At 34.6% G+C, this 18,218-nt stretch overlaps 1 protein-coding gene across 3 annotated transcripts in view; it reads left to right on the forward strand.

The window, feature by feature from the left end:
* TBC1D5 (TBC1 domain family member 5) overlaps window positions 1-18,218 on the forward strand; it is a 370,590-nt gene that overhangs the window by 191,035 nt on the left and 161,337 nt on the right. For all 3 annotated transcript variants that reach the window (XM_065752695.1, XM_065752698.1, XM_065752696.1), the window contains one exon: window positions 611-742. In XM_065752695.1, the coding sequence (XP_065608767.1) occupies window positions 643-742 (100 nt within the window). In that variant the 5' untranslated portion in view covers window positions 611-642. The remainder of the gene's footprint in view (window positions 1-610; window positions 743-18,218) is intronic.

Genomic DNA, 18,218 nt, shown 5'->3' on the forward strand with positions numbered 1-18,218 from the left:
TTCTTCAAATGTTTCCTTAACATCATCTTACTACAAAGCTAATAGAAATCGTGATTCAACTGAAATCGCCCATCATACCTATCAATATTGTCTCATTCATTTCTGTATTTGTCTGCTTTTCTCTGCCTCTTGACTCATATTTGGCCTAAGGTTTCTAAAATGTAAATATGATTAAAAGAAAAATATTTTTCTAGGATAGGAGTCCTGAATCCAGAATGATGTGAAGATGGCTGTTACCTCAGCTTTGCTCTACAACGTTCATTGTCCCCATGGCCTAGCATCAATTTTATCTGTAATGAGACTGAACTATGAGTTGAGAAAGCTAGGAAAGGAAGGAGAGAGGCTCCTGTCCCAGCTCATGGTCCCTCAAAACCATACCTGCATTTTATTTGCATGGTTTATTTGCATTTTTGAGAGCTACTATAACAATTCATTTGGACTTTGAATAATAAAATACTTGAATGGAAGTACCGTTATTCTTCTATTTCAAACCTAATTGTGATTTTCTGTCTGGAAAGTAAGGAAAGGTTTTGAAGCATTTTAACATTTTAACAATTGAGTTATTGCAAAGTTCTTAAAGAAACTCTGTTTGTTTCTGCTTTTCTTCCAGATAAATATCCTTCGGTGGTAATTATTGCCAATATGTATCAGTCTGTATCTGAAACCAGTCACCCTTTGCAAACAGAGGAACAAGAAGTAGGCATTGATCCCTTGCAGAGTTACCTGAACAAAACAGAGGAAGGTGAGTTTTGTATTTCTGTGGTCTTTTTTTAATTTTATTTTAACTTTATACCTAGAAACATAGTGTGTCATGATAAGTGTACCTGTCATAATTTGTTTAATTACTTAAGTGAAGTTGAACAGGACAACTTAAAGATCATTTCACAGTGTGTGTAAAACCCTCTGACACTAATGAAAACCATGAAAAGTCAACTTTCAATTACAGACAGAAACAATTAACCAAATGTTTAATGCTGTCATTCTTTTTTAATCATAAACCAAACACTGACTTCAGCACAAGAATATTGAAATAAAGCATGGCTTTGTGTTCCTTTTTGAAAGATGGGCGCTTTCACATTGCTATGGTTCTAGGTCTTTTTTCCTCTTTATTTGTTTAAACTGTTATTCAGTGAAATGCCTTAATTTAGAGTTTAAACAAGTAAAAAGGACGATTTTCATATTTTCTGCGTGACCCTCTTTAAATAAGAATATTTTCAAATATTCTTATTTTAAGAAATACTAAAAGTTGAGGTAGAATGAATAGATTCTTAATAGTAGAAGCTACTGTGTAACCTGAAGTAAATTAATAAAATGCAGTATTTGGAAGACTAATGAACAGTGAGAGCAAAATGCTTGCATAATGCAATGCATGTCTGCACTGCTTGTCTATTCTACTTCTTTGCTAGTGGTGACAGTATAGTTGTTTTGAGGAAAGTGATAAGCTTAACAAGAAGTCAAGAACCTTGTCATGAAAACATTCCTCAAGTACTCAGTTATACACAATGTCACCTTAACTACCTGTAATTTTCCAGTCATTGAACACATGTACCAGGAGGGCAAACTAAAATATGTGTTTTAAATTACAGAGTTGAAACAACTTTGTCACACTTCTTAAGTCCCTCACCCACATCAGCCATTCTTTGTGGGTGTATCTGTCTATAAATCTTCAGTTTACTAGTGCTTATTTAAAAAGCTATGTCAAGATGTGCTTAGTCAGTTTTATTACTTCATTTTATAAGAAGCTGATGTTTTGTTTTAAAATACATGAGTAAAACTTCATTTTTCCTTTGTGATGTTTTTTGTTTGTTTTTTCTTTCTTTGTGGCTTTATAAAGCCTTTTCAGTATCAAAAAGTTATAATGAACATCTAGGGGGGAAGTATTTTATAACCTGGCAATTAAATGGAATAGCTTTTCCAGGTCAGTGTTCCTCTTCTATTATATTTGACATCTTAACAATATATAAAGCCATTTTGGTTTGATAAACTAAAAGCATTTTTATACATATTTTTAGAACCTTGAAAATAATCCTTTGCAGAAACCTAAAATAATAACCATTTTCCTGAGGAACGTAGCTTGCTTCTAGTTTACACCAATCAAGAAAGATGAGCTTTTTCTTCCAATTTTTTTCCCCTGAAAATACTGGAAATTCTCTCAACTTAATTTCAAGGAAAATCAAGATTTTTATCCTGTTAAAAAACACAGTAAATTAATTTTAGCCTTTATTGTGCCCAGAAGTGATGAGTTACCTTGACTGAAAAGGTTTCTCATTTTTATCCCAACCTTAACATTTCTATGACATACAAAGTTATTAGTATTGAATTGATGTTTAAAAGTGCCATTAATTCATTTACCCCAAATGTTCATTAACAATGTAAATGTATGCTGATGTTCTATGAGACAAGGAAGTGACTAATGACTCTTCGCACTAACAACACTTAAAATGAATAGAAACTTTAGATAGCTAATCTTGAAGTAATCAAGACCCTCATTCAGCTTGGCATCTCTGTATGCTCTAAAACAGCTGTCAACTGTTAAAAATATATACACAACACCACATACGCACATGCGAAGATAAAGATATGTAAATACATGGTTCCCCAAGTCATAAAGGTTACCAACTATGGTACATTTTTGATGTTCTATCTATGTAAATATTTTATATAAAGCATCCATTTCATCTTCGTTTTTGTGGTGGTTTTCTTTTCTTTTTTTTTTTTTTAACTGTGAGATGCATACTGCATTTTAATTTGAAACTTTATATATCTATCCAAACTAAATATTTGAAGTTTTAATATTTAATTTTAAATAAAGCATGTATTTAGACAGTGTTCGCTATTTGAGCATCGAAGTATAAAGTCATTTGTCCATCTGGCCTGGCTAGAAGTTCAGAATAAGGAGGTAATCTGTGTTTTGCAAAGGAAGTATCTAACTGTTGAAACAAAGTAATTAATACTTAGGAGAATTGTCTTATTTCATATTGTCTTAAAATATACACAGGCTTTCTTCCTTTTGCCCATGAAGTTTTCTAGCAGTATCTCTGCAGCATATTAGAAATTTGTGTGAATCCTCATCTCATTGAAGAAAAATGTGAAGTTCCACTTAAAAATACTGCAGGATACAGTAGTGATGGGGAAGATGCAACCATTTCTTGAGTACATAAAAGACACTGCAGAAGTGAAGTTGCTTGAATCTAGTAAAAGATTCTGGTGTCTGAAAGCTGGCTTTCAGCAAACATACTAATGCTTTAGTTAGGAAAAATTGATCGATGTTCTGTATAATATGAAATACAAGGACATGTTAATTATTTTTTAGAAGCTGAGCTGAGTGCTTAAAGGATTACCTAGGAGACAAAGTTATAGAAGTATTCACTGAGATGATGTAATAAAACACGCCACTGATAAGTACACTGAAAATAAGTACATAATAATAGAGCTAGTATGATTTTCTAATGCTTGCAGAGGAGTTTTCTTTTAGTGTTTGTAGCTGATACTGAAACTTGATATAGAACCAGGAGATGTAGTGTCCAGTTGAAATGGTCTCCCAAGGCACTCACAGAGAAGAAACCTTGGAAATATGTGGATCACTGTTAAGTAGAGCAGGCTGGAAAATCATATACACATATTAGGTTTTATTCATTTACTGTCAGTGTGGAAGTATGCAGTGGATTCCAGAAAGATATTTATTGACTCTAGCAGTACTCAGAGCTTTTATTAAAATTCGTGTGAAGTTACAGAGGGAAATTGTGTTTTATTTACGATAAGACTTAGCATAATGGAGGGCTAACATAGGATTCGAAGTATTTTTGAGATTTTAGTTAAGTCCCCTGTGAATAATAATACATAGTTCAGTAGGAAGATTTAATGCTAGGCAGGAGACAGTTGTCTGTCTGAACAAATGAAACTAGAACACGATAGATGAGGAGAGTTTAGAGAAAGATCCGGGCATTCATAACAATCCAAGTGTTCGTTTAACTGGGGCTCTGTGAATCTTGAGTCATGACAGTCTGCTTGTTTGCAATTTTACAAAGTCAAAATAGGCTATTAACTAGTTAACAGTCAAGATTTTTCTTATTCTCTTGCAATACTTTAATATTAAATAAATAAATAAAAAGATACATTATTTTGATCTTTTTCTGGTGGTTGATTTAGTCTGTATTCTTTTCGTTTTGATTTTTTTCAAGATAAAAAAATGGACATTCATTGAATATATGTAACCATCCATGGTTTTAAATAGCATTTTTAATAACTAGCAATAATGATGAGGCTCAGATTCTCATTTTTGCAGTCTAATAATAAAAATCGATTTTTGTAATTATTTTAGGAAAATTCTATTTGGGTTTATAACTTTTGGATCTTGGTGTATTGTCATTTACATGCTTCTACCCATGCATGCCTTTTTTCCTTACTTTTGACTATAGTAATTTGGCGTTATCTTAATACTTTTTGTGTTCAAAAGGTTTCCATGGTATTGTTCATTTTATTCATTTTATTTTGTATGATTCTAGTCATATTCATCAGAATAATATGATGAATCTTTTCTGTCTCCATCAGACACTTTAAATACGGAATGTAGGAAGGGAAATCTCAGAAACTTTGCATTTCTACTTTCTCACTCTGTGCTACATCTAACAAATATTTTGTTCATTTCCAAATGCTTCAGGTTTATATTACATTTGAACAGATTAATTAGGGTAACTGTTTCTGAGCTACATTAAATTTTTACTCAAAGTTATAGAACTCTTCACATTCTGGTGCAAGTTTTGAAGAATGTAGCAGGTAGTATTCCCATTTCATTCATGTAATGAGAAAGTTGATCCTCTAAGGACAGACTGGAACAATGCATTTAATACTCTTCAATTTAATTTGCTCAATATCACAATTAATACAATTAAGGTCACTTGAAACTATTAACGAATTGGGTAATTTACTTTAACAATGTCAGTGTGTTCTCACAATTACATTTGCTTTAATTAGTGTACAAGCTATTATTTAATAGCATACTTCAGACAGAAAAATGTAATGTGTTCTTTGTTCTTAGTAGAAGAAAAGGGGAAACCTTTAATGGGTATGAGAGTTTTGGATTTGCTATTCAGGGGGTATATTTCTTGCCTAACAGCTTTAACAGGTCATGAGAACAGAGAATGATGGTGTAGCTGGAAGGACAAAGATAACTATTAAAGTGTATGATTGATATTAATCTAGTTGAAATAGGTCAGTTGCCCACCTTAAATTTACCATTGCATCCCTTGTGATTCTCAAGGATGTCATGAACAAAAATGTAAGATAGTAAAAGAATATTCATATTTCCATTACTCTGTGTGTTTCCGTTTCTCCTTTTTGAAGAATTTTGCTGTTCTGGTATAAACCTCAATACCTTGATCACTACAGAGTGTTGCCATATAAAACTATACCTTATATCATACTTTGAGCAATTTGATTTATGTCACGTTATGCAGAAAATATGCAAAAAGCAAAGGGAATTGAAGTAACAAAGTGTTTACCTTCTGAGAATCTAGTAAGACACATGTGCTGTCAAATAATTTCCCCAAATCTTAAGTGTAATTCACATGGGGACTGTTTTGGTCTCAGGTGCATCTTTTAAACAGTCATTCTGAAGTTGAGAGAGTTACTGATGGCAGAAAATTCTTGTCTCTAATTCAGTCAGTAGCTATTCAGTGTTATGGGTTGGTTTTCTGCCCTTAAAATCCTCCTCAACCAGGTTGCCCTCTATGGACTTCATCTACATCTGTGTTTTGAGAAATCACCTCAGTAATACATGTATAAGAAACAACAACAGAGGTCCAGACCTTTCTGTGTGAGAAGTACTTTTCCTAGGTGAAAGCAACTGAAAAAACAAATACTGTGAGTAGTGGAAGCTTTTTTTAATTTTATATGAAATGTTTTTTCTACAGTGTGTTGTATGATGTCATGTATGTCACTAATGTATGTTCTTTTATCTTCTCTCCATGGAAGGAAATGTATGTGAGATATGGCGTTATTTTTAAGAGGTCTCACTGTGCCCCAGCAGCATGGCACTTCATAGTGCTCATCATTCAGAGCTGTTGGGGCTTCACTGCCCAGGCTTTGCTCCTTCATCACAGGCACAGTTGTAAAGATTGGAGTTGTGGTAGAGAGAATAGTACTGTGTTTGGTTTGCTTTGTACTTGATGAATAAAAACTAGGAAGGTTTTTACATCTTCGAGCACCATATGCTAACATAACAAGCATTTGAATATTAATTTATTAATAACAACTGCTGTTCAGTTTGCTTTCAGTTGAACAGCGACAGGATTGTAGTGACAAAGGCTATTGGAGCTACATGGTATGTCTTGAGCTAACTCAGTCTGTCACTAGCTCCTTCCATAAGACTCTTCATTTTCTCTTCAGTATTTAGTTATTCTGTAGAGTTCTCACTATGCAGATGTAAACTGTGTGCATGCCCTAAGTGATGTGTGTCAAATACAGCTTCAGAGTAGAAGTCCTCAAACTGAAGTCCTATCAGGGCCTGTTGGTCCAGAGAGGGCGGAAGCAAGCTGCCTGCTGCTCACCTTGGGCGTGAATTGCTGCCATGCCCTTGCATAAGTGAAAAGAAAGTTTTCAGCTATGAGCCCTTGGAACTGACTGCCTTGCTGTAAATGCATGTTTTAGGAGCTTGGAGGCTGGGGGTGGTTTCAGTGCTCTTAGCTGTGGCAGTGTGTGTGGGTTGCCAGGATCCAGGACCTGAGAAATTTATCTCGAATTTAATGGCTTCACATGAGTTGCCTGCTACATTAACTCCAGTTTGGAGATTGTAACGTGTCTTAGATAATCTGCACAAGCACCAGGGAGGGAACCTGCATTCAGTGGTTTATAAGGCAGATGTAAGAAAACACCTTTTGATTGGCAGTGTCTGTTGAAGAAATCTAAACTGTTCATTTTGAAAGTTCTCCTCCGTGTCTGTCTAAAGAAAGTAAAACCAACCTCACAAGTAACACTGGGAATCTGGTCAGTCTTGTCAGCTGGGATTTTCCATTTCTTTCTAGAGCCAGGCCTGCCCAAATATTGGCATAAATTAATCAGTCTCATCATTCTGCTAACTCCTGGTGTCTTTAACTTAGGGAAAATCTGGTTTCACTGTTTCTTTCTTTCCTTTTTCTAGCTTTCTCCAAATCCAGATTAAAGCTTAACTAACTGACTCTGTAGTATATGTGCTATATGAACAAATGGTAAAGTTGAATAAAAAAGAAAAAAAAATCAACTAAATTTGATATGCTGATTGAAGCTTAAAATACCAAGCAGAAAATTTTAACTGTAGTAACCTCTTGAGCAACATTCAAAGAGAAGAACCTTTTTAGTAAAACTTTGTAAATATAATGTGAAAATTACTTCATTATTAGTAAGTTACACAGAAGACAATGGCGAGAATAAAATCATTCTTTGAATATTTTACTCAGATTTGATATAAAAATGTAATATGAAGGGCAGTATATGTAAACACTTCCCGTATTAAATGTTTGATGCAATGATCAAATTATGTTAAATGGCTGTATCTCCTGCATATGGAAAAGGCAGATTCGCTTAATTTAAAAAAATTGAACTGTACAAGCTCGATTTTCTTTGTGTATGTATAATAAAAGGCGAGTAAATCAGAATTCTAGCTGAGGCCAGCGTGATTGGTACAGGATAATAATTAAATGTTTGTGTTCCTGTCTGTCCTTACATACAGAAGACTGTAATTTACAAAGCTGTTTGTAAATTGTATGCAGCTATCTGATGTTACGTATGCCTGTACCTGAGATTAAATGTATGTTAAAACATTTTTAAAGAGTTAAACATGCCATAGATTTGATTGTATTAGAAATTGATTGCTCTGTGTAACAGAAATATGTCAGCATAGACAGGATCTTTCCTATTGTTCATATTTGTGGACATTTGTAAAAACCTGGAATTCCTTATTTAAAAAATGGAAAAGTTTGACATGCTTTTTTTTTTTTTTTTTTTAAAGTGATATCACTGCAATACTGCAAAGCTTCAATTTTTGGCTTCTGATTAACTTGTAGGCCTTACTCTTCACCCACCTTGAATGCCCCTGTCATTGCCCTCTGTGTACATGCAGAGGTGTGGAAGGAGACAGAAATAAATTACCATCATACCAGATAATTTTGTACTACTTAAAATAAGTCAAATGTGTATTATTTATTGACAATCTGGCCTTTTAACAAAGAAAAATAGGCCTACAATTAGGTTGCCACTGCTACAAACTAAACAGCTGATACTTTAATGAACAACATACTGAGGGCCATCCAGGACATAAGGCAAATTAAGCAGGTTACAAACTGCATATCTTCTGTTTAGATATAGGAGATCTCCCCAGCTCTGACAATTAGCTCTACTGATCAGGCGAGCAGACAGACAGAAACAGAAGGAGGCCATTTGTATCAATTTGAGGAACAGAACTAGTAATGAAGTAAAATATTCCTACCAGATATTTTCAACTCTGCTTTGGAACAGATATTTCTAACTGCTGGTTTCATCTTAACAATAACAAATAAATAAATATGTGCTCCTTAACAAAAGAGTATTTTCAGTTGTTTACAAATTGAGAGCAACGGAATAATAATACTTCTAACCCAGAGGGTTTTTTAAAAAGGAGAAAACATTTTCTGGACATACAAACAAATACGGATCTTGGTAACCTGACAGCTTTGTTTAAACGTTGAATTTGAGTTTCCTTTCATGAAAATCTTTTCAAAGTACAGCAATTCAGCTGTGAAAACCTGAATACATTAATGATGACAAAGAACCTCTGGAATGAGCCAACATTTGTTTTTGTTCTTTTACAACATTTCCTGATGAATTGCACATAGAGAAAGTGTTGCAGGTTATTTTAATTTTCCTTTCTTACTTTGATAATAAATGTCTCCACTGTTTACCTTTTCAGTTAAGGTACCTTATTATTACTAATCAGCTTTAATTATTTATAACAAAATGACTGTGAAAGATTTTTCTTTGATGTAGAAAAAGTCAGGGACCTGATCCTGATCCTATTAAAATTAATGGCAGGGTTCCAGATGACAGTAAAGGCAACAAGCCTGAGTGCCCTTATTGCTTAGGTGAAACAATCATTCAGCCCACAATACTGAATTGTCATTCAGTATCTGGAGTTCCTTAATTTTGGTAGTTCCAGATTCCAAGCATTTGGTCTCAAGATTTGACTGCTCAGAAGCAAGAGTACATATGACTTTTAAAGCCCTGCTCCTCATTTTACACATCAGATATGCAGTAAATGGGAAAAAGAAAAAAAAAAAAGAATAGGCTAAAAATACAAGATAGTTGGAGATTGTCTTATCTCTAAACAATAACGAAGGCTAAAACAGGGTGAGTGAGAGAAATGTGTAGAGACTTACTACTTTTCTTTTACGTTGCCAGTAAACAAAATAGCAAACCGACCTAATCCAAAACAGTAGAACCATGTGGATGTGGCATTGAGGGACATGGTTTGTTGGGCATAGTGAGCATGGGTTGGCAGCTGGACTCAGTGAACACAGAGGTCTTTTCCAACTTTAATGATTCTATGGCTTTAAATTATACTGGATATGAAGTGTGATGTCTCAGATGCCTGTATGTGAGCTCATGTTTATTTAAGTCATTTTATATTTAAGTGAACCAGTGCTGGGTTTTGTTTCTAAATATTCAAAGCTTAAGAGTTATATCTATGCGTATATACACACACTGTGAAAATACTGAATACTGTCAAAGTCTAGAATATGTTCTAGTTATTCATAAGTACCCACTGTTCAGCTTTTTCGTCATGTCAGAAGTATGGGTCACTGCATCAGTAATAATGTGACTATAATGTTTCAAGTGCAGCATAGATTGCACTAAAGAATATAGCAAGATAGGTTTATTTTTACTATTTGTGACAATCACACAATCTTATGATGCAATTTATGCCCCATAGCTTGAACTTTTTATAAAGGGCAGCGGAATATTAGGTTTTCTTTTGCACCTCTGTGCTTACTTCATCTTGTTAGAAACTGTAACATGCCAGAGAATCTAAGAAATTAATTATCATAGCAATATATATATAATAATAAGACTCTATATTCTTATACAATCAAAAGTCTGAAACAGACAAAATGATAGACCTTATTCATACACGAAGTCAGGAGCAGAAACTGAACCCAGATCATTCAAGGCTTGGAGAGCTACCTCATGACCATGCTGTTCTTTGTTTCATGCTTTCATAGTCAGGTAGATAATTCACTGAAAAAAAATCGTAAATTTGGTATATATCAAAGCACACCCACAACATTTTCATGTTTTGTATACGAACTCACAATAAATATGCACTTGTCAGTCTAAATGAATTTCAGCTAAAACTATTTTTGGTAACTGTTGTATGGAAAATATTTTCAAAGAAGCAGATTAATGTCACCTTTTCAGTATTATAAGTCATCAAATAAAGTAAAAATGTTTTAAACGTGTTAAACTATTCTCTGAACTTTGGTAAACCATAGCACAGTATAGATGTATATATATATGAATGTTACTATTAATTTGGCCACAAGTTTAAGGAATGATGAAATAGTTACCAAGGTCGATTTGGTTTTATATTCTTATTTTCGATCTTGACATTGCTAGCTCCTGTCTTAGGAAGAGTCAAAAGACTAGAATTTCCTAAGAGAATTTTCAAAGTAAGCACTGCATGCTGCTCTTACTGTTTCATAATGCCTTTTGGTACTGTGGGCATTCACGTACTGTGCTGGCTGGACATACCTACCACTCAGTGTAATTTGTGAATCAGTTAGCATAATACTAGCTTCATGTTTCCCCTGCAACTCCTCTTGAGGTAAATGGAATACCTATGTCTTTGATGCTTATTGGAATGTAGGTGGGAAGGTTAAAAATCAAATTTCACATCTGTAAAATATAATATCTGCTTAAATTAAAAAAAACAATTGCTCTAATTGTTTTTCCTTTAAATATCTTTAGTCCGTACAAACAGCTGGTAGTTAAGTGCTTCTGCTTGGATACTGGAGTGATAAGCAACAATAAATAAACACCAAGCTGAAATTTTTGAACAAACCCCAGTCTCTTCAGACCGACCGCGTAACCAAAAAACTATCAATAGACCTGTATGCTAAATTTATTGACTAAAATTTTGGTATCCCATTACAGATTATTATTCCTGATCTTCCTAGAAGTTAAAAGGTACAAACTTCATTCAAATAAAGCTTTCATGATGGTGATAATTCTTTTCTTCTGAGAAACTGGATTTGTAATGGAATCAATGGCTTAACCTTAGGAAAGATGAACTATACAGTGTTTCAGAGCTAAGTGCAATTGAAATAATAGAGTTCTCATGTAATACACTTGACACTATGTTTTTGATGATGTGAAAAGTTTCATTATGATGGATGTATACTTTCTGTGTGTAAGCCATAGTATTTGAAGACACCATCATTGCTTTTGTTTACTTTTCATTTGAAATATTAAAACGGTGGAGCAACGGAACATAAATCTGTCCATTAGTGGACATTTCTACTTTGCACTCTAATGAATTTTCATCAAATTTGATTTGATGACTGGTGGCCAGAGCAGATGCTATCTTAATGGAAGAGAAAAGCATATTGAGAAACAGGACCACTTGAAAACTTCTCTGAGCTAGTATTTACTCGCTCTTTATTGGAGTGCAAAAGAAAATGCTGCTTTGCAAATGAATACAAAGCTCCATTCTGAATTATTACACAAGCATGTCCACAAAATTATCACAGAATTACAGGGATTGGAAGGGACCTTTAAAGAATCAAGGCCAACCCTCCTGCTAAAGCAGTTTCCCTGCAATAGGTTGCACAGTTAGGCAGCCAGATGGGTCTTGAATATCTCCATATAAGGAGACTCCACGACTTGTCTGGGCAACCCAAATCACTTACAGTAAGAGATTTCATTACCAGGAAATTTTGTAGCATTAATTCTTGGTATTCTAAAAATAATGCTCATGCAGATTAGTTTGTTTCTTTTACTTATTTGAATAGAAAAAAGGGATGAAAGTCAAAGACTGTGCTGTAGAAGATTCCAGTTCTGTGTTGTGATTCTTGTGACTAACCAGTCAGAACTTTTACTTTCTGTAATCTGAAATTAATATTGAAGGTTTTCAGCACGATTAATATATAAATTTGGATTTAAGATGAAGACATGACAGTTTCAGCTTTAGCATTTGCATGAACTAAAGTTACACTCTTGTAATTGTGCCATTAGAATAACTATTTGATCAAGAGAACATTTCTTTAAAGAAGCTGTTTTGTATTGTACTTTGATCAGAAGTAAATTTCTAACTTGGAAAAATAGTTTAAAGCATGTACTAAGTGCTCCATGACTTTCTCATTTTCTTAATTTCTGCAGGGAAAAAAAATATGTTATAAAAGCAGCTGTAAAAGAAAACCACAGTTTGAATTCTGCACATGAAAAATCTGCAGCAGATTTTTCATTTCAGAATAAATATCTTCCTGATAGTACGTGTCCTCTAGACACAACAAATCTCGGAAGGTACTTGCAGGTTTTCTGCTATTTCAAAGACACTTGCTCGTGTCAGTTTAAATTTGAGGCTCATATGGAAAAGTAACCCTGCATTTGGTTTATGACTTTAACATTGCTTATCTTCATACAATTTTCTGTTTTTGCATGTCAAGAATAATAGTTTGTAATGGGATATCAAAATTTTTGTCAGCAAATTTATCATACAGGGCTGCTGATAGTTTTTTGGTTATGTGGTCCCATTTCCTCACCAAAGCTATAGCTGAGAGCAACAGCTTTGAAACTTTTGAACCTACCCTTTCTTTTCTTCTTTTTTTTTTTTTTTTTTTGCTAAATTAATACATAAAGTTGAGTTTAATAACTGTTACAAACTGCTAACTATAAAATACAGAAAATTCTGAGGATGCCAAGTTGATTGTCAACTGATTTTATATATATATATATTTTTTTTTTATTTTTTTTTTTCTGAAAGTAATGCCTCCTATTTATTTCCATGGAAAGAAGTCAAAGAGAACAATAACATTATTTGATTGAGTAAATTCTCAGCTACAAATCAGTATTCTTACATCCACTGTTTGGTCGCCATAAACATTCAGCAACTTGGTAATATCAGTGGGTGCCATTTTTTCCATGTGAAGGAATTCATTTCCACGCCTTTGCTTCATATACACTTCCATGTCATTCTGTCAGGCTGCCCCTTTGCTGCTATCTGGCCCATCACAACAACATGTAACAGAATATTGGTGGGAAGATTCAAACCTCTACTGTCAAACTACCAACATCCACTTCTGACATCATGGGCCGACATAATAAAGTAGGAGGCGTTACTTTTAGAGCAGCCTTCTTGTATAACAAAGTGACGCTAAATACATTAAAACAGCACTGAATCGTAAGATCGGTGACATCTGAAAATAATGTAATAAATTACAGTGTACAATGGTGGTTTATTATTCTAGCATAAAGGGTCTCTCACACTGCGAAACCTACAGCAGCACAGATAGTGTCAGTGCTTCCTGAAATTTTGATGTATTTCAATTTGGGAGCTCACTGTAATGACAGTGAGTCTTTTCTGCAAGAGGAAGAAACTTTTATTTTATTTCTTTGATTCCTCCATGCTACGGTCTTCCTCAAAAAATAGGCATAATATTATTAAGAAATGTTATTAATCCCACTTTTAAAGTATAATTGAATCTTAAAAGATTTATTGAGGCACTGGAGGTCACTGCAAAGGAAACAGAATTGTACCAATACCATGTTCAGACACCTGCCAGAGCCCCTGATGGCTTACCACCTTATTTACTCTTGGTGACTCAGGCCAAGCTGCCAAAAGGTTTGTCCACCTTGTTAATTCTTCCTCTGTTTGAGTCTTTGAGCATTATGTTTATAAAGTGACACCATTTTTGCATGAAAAATGATAAATCAGTCTTTAGACATGTTAACGTGTTTTAGTGGTTCTCGTTTACCAGTTGCTATTAATTCCATACCTTGTTACTGTTTCATTTAAGTTATGGAAAAGCAAAACTTGAGAGTGTCAGATTGGATTTGATATCTTCCTTTTTCAAACCATTCTTCAGTGCACCAAAGGCCTGTCTTGTGGCTGGTTCAAACAAAATAGAAACACATATGAACATGTAAAAGATCCCATTCTGAGAAATATCTACTAATTTCAGGCAAAAAAATCTTTTCATTTGATGTTTACAAATCACACTTTTTAAACTTTGCCTAGAGGTAGGGAGGGAGTATTTCAAAAATGAGATGTTTAAGTAAAATGACTACAAAAGGATGTAATCTTCCATTTTAGTGTATTTCTTCTTCTGAATAAGTTATGCTCTAATAAAAATTAAAGAGCAAGTTACTTTTTGAAGATCAGGTCATCGTAATTCATTGACATTAGGCCACATAACTGAATAATGTCTTACTTCAGTGAAATACATCAAATGAGATCAACAATTATGACTCATAAACATGCCTCGCAGGCATAAAGCAGCAGGGAATTAGCATGTGAGGCTGATAAATATGCATGTAAATAAGCTCCCAAAGGAATAACATGGGTTTGATTGATAGGTTTAGAATTGGAACATATGTAAACCCCTTTATTCCTCATTCTGGTGTAGCTAAGTAAAGATGCGTTTTACTTGTTAAAAGTTTCAATAACTTTGTAAATCTTAATGCCACATCTGCTTTTGTGTGTGCAGGCACGTGTGGGTGTCACTTGAGAGATTGATTGAATTGTCTACAGGGTAGATGCCCTCAATCAAATTGTAGTGTTTATGTATGTGTACTGTAGTGCTTGTGTATGTGCATGCACATATATGAGTATTTGAATACTGTGACTATGTGAAGTGAAGCAAAAGTTTATTTGAGGATTATAATCAAGATGTGTAACTTTTGAAGCTTGTTTTGTAAGTAGAAAATTGAGTTGTGAGTTTTGGTATAGTCACCAGTATACATAAATTTTTTTTTTTTTTTTTGCAAATTCTTTCTGCACTGAGGGCAATTACTACTTGTAATACAGAAAGTTCCTCTAGTGCTGCTGTGTTTAAGAGTCTGGCAGGGATTCTTTATAAACTTCCATTTTTGCTGGCGTCTTGCAGCTTGAACTCTTATCTTCAACTTCAAAGTACCTATCACAGCAGTATCTTTATGTTTGATCAGCTCAAGTGTTTATGCTGTGCAGAGATTTACATCTGTATTATTAGAGGAATATATAACGTAATTTGTGTTTATAAGACATTAATACCTTTGTTTGCCAAATACAGACCAATTGGTTGGCGTGTCATGTGACCTCGTGTACATCTGCTTTATTGTCATTCCCTGCTATCAGGCAATAGAAACTTCTCTAGCTGATGCACACTCACTGATGTTACATCATAATATAATTATGCTGAAGTAATCTTAGACCAGTGGCATGCAATATGCAAATACATTTTCAGTATTATGAGGTATGTACAGACTGTAGATTTTAGTTGGGTATGTTTTATAGCAAAAATAGTCATTCTGTGAAATTTAAAATGGGGCTGCTACCAGAGATCATCATGGTTCACATGTGAAAAACTCTGTTCCCTAATACCTGTCTTCTGCTTAGAGATACCTTCCTGTGGAAATAAAGGTTGAGCGAAAAGACTATCGACTGTTCACATTTATAGAGTAGTCGGGAATATATTTTCCAGTTCTGCTCAGTAAATCCAGGAGCTACTGCTTGGATCTGAAAACCAGCTCTTTTTGCTGCTTAAAAATAAAAAAATAAAACTGTAGCACTTAGAGAGGTCAGCACTGATTCTCATGTGGGTTCTCATGAAGGAATGTATAACTACCCTGCACAGTTTGTATAGAAACATTCCAACAGCATAAACTGCTTAATCCAGAATGTTAACAGGCTGTGACATCAAGAAAAAAATGAGTCCTGCATACAGCCATGGGAAGGGGGGCAGCAGGGTGGGGATTTTGTGCAACAGAGATGAATAAGCAGATTGCTGTCTGGAACTCTGATGGACCATGTTTCTAGCTGTGTAGCACCGTCCTTTTTCACAGAGGATGCCTAGATATCTCTTGAGCCAACAGAAATAAAAAATATAACACTTCTTTTTTTTTCCCCTAACAATGTGCCCTTTTTACACTCAGGACCTTGACAGACTGTCACTCAGTTTCCGCTCCCCACTAGGAATGCCCTTGAATGGCTCAAGAGAAGCCAGAAAATTGTTACTACGTATTTTTCATTCACCTCTAGAATTTTCCACATTTTATCCAACATGTGTGAAGCCACTGGGAAATATGGTTAAATGAGTTAAGCAGACATCACCCATCTGTGCATCTTAGGGAAAATAAAAACAGTGCTGTCCCTTGGAAATCTTTCTTGGTACATAACCAAAATCAGATGAACAGCCACCAGTTTGAAGCTAAACCTAGACAAGGCTCTTGTAGGAAGAAAGGGAGAAGCACTTTGAAAAAAAACCTGCTTCTTCTACCTCACCCCAATCTTCCTTCTGTGTTACCTCCTACAGATCATACCTACTTCAGCCTCAGCTCTGAATTTTAGTCAACAAGTGAGCAAAATTTACCCTGTTGTAGGCTTTGCCCTGTTTGTGCAAGTATTACATAATTCTAGATAGAATACATCTGAAGAACTATACATTTCCAAAAGTCTTGAGCCACCCTTTTATACTGCTCATTGCTATCCTTTCTACTATAAAGTGATTGGTAATTTGTATCTCTCAAGCAGTTCCCACTTGGATTTCTCATGTACTGAAAAGTCAGATGCCTGACATTACTGTGTAAAGTTAAGTGCTTGGGGTTAATGAATGGCATTAAATTTTATGAGGTCATGTCCAGTAGATGTTAAAAGAAGCTTAAGGGAACTTTATCACTGATAGAAATTAACAGTTGGCATGAAGGAAAGAATGCCTGAGGGAGCTCAGTTCTAAGCAAAAATAAAATTGGTGGTATAAAAACTAAAATATAGAGTCATTGTGATTAATGTAAACATTTTTGTTAGGTAATTGGTTACGTGTTGCAGTAAAAGAAATGAGACCTCACAGTTTGAAGGGAAAGAATATTATTGTATTTAGAAAGCAATTAATGTTTCTAGTCAAATAAAAGAAATCTACATCACCTACAATATTTATATTCTTCCAGTAAACATATAACCTTTGGGGCTGTATTTATCAAATAGTCAAGTCCCCACTTATTTACATTAGGTTTTTCTTTGGGTGAAATGTGTTTTCCCTAGTGGAGTATGTTATTTTGTTTCATTAAACCTTTATTTCTACTCACATGCATTGCTTATATTACAGACCAAATGAGTACATTCTGTGTGCTGAAGTCATCTAAGGTTTGTGTTTTGGAGTGACTGACGGATGGCATGAAAATTCTGTTTAAAAAAGAAAATGGCTACATTAACTTATGGATAGATCTGTTTTGCATAATTATGTGGGGAACTATTCAGTAATTACACTAGTATTCACATGCTGTAATTTTCGTCTTCTTTATTCACTGTCATTCCAATGAGAGGAAATGGAAAACTTATTCAGACACACATCCTTTCTTACTCTGTCTTACAACCTGCAGTCACTGTGTATTGTACTTCAGGCAATGTCTGTACAGGTCAGGTAAGACAACTATTGTCTTGAATTTGGTACTCACTGTGTGTAAATTCTGCACTGGATCTTCCAGGTCTCTAATAAGACCCTTTAGATATGCCTCAGAGACCTGTTTTTCACATCAGGTGAGGTCTCTGCTTTCTGGACACTTGGAGGTAACAATGTCAACCATGATGACAACATAGGGCTTTACAATTGAAGAGTCAGTTTTTGGATGAGAACTTTTCATCTCTGTGGTTGACAGAAAGGTACCTACTCTGATACCCAGTATAGCAAATCATGACCACATCTCTTAATTTGGAAAGGAAAAGCTGAAGAAGTGAAAATATTTTAGAATTTGTTGTCTCTCAGGACTGTTCTGTTGCTCTCTTCTGTTGCTTTTGTGTTTTAGTATGAAGTACATACCTGAATCACACCTTTTCTAATTTTCCTTAGGGTGACACTTGGTCAAAAAATCTAACATCCAGAAGTTAGTGCGACCTTCTGCTTCATGATGCTTTCATTTTGAACCCATACTGTTATTGCTTTGGCTAGTATATGTGGTGTGATTTCTGTGTTAGTGAGCTGATGTGACTACCTAGAAAAACTGACTGCTCCTAATCGTTT

Source organism: Cyrtonyx montezumae, unplaced genomic scaffold (genome assembly GCF_038088225.1).
Source record: "Cyrtonyx montezumae isolate F1298 unplaced genomic scaffold, pur_monq_1.0 scaffold_8, whole genome shotgun sequence".
NCBI lineage: Eukaryota > Metazoa > Chordata > Aves > Galliformes > Odontophoridae > Cyrtonyx > Cyrtonyx montezumae.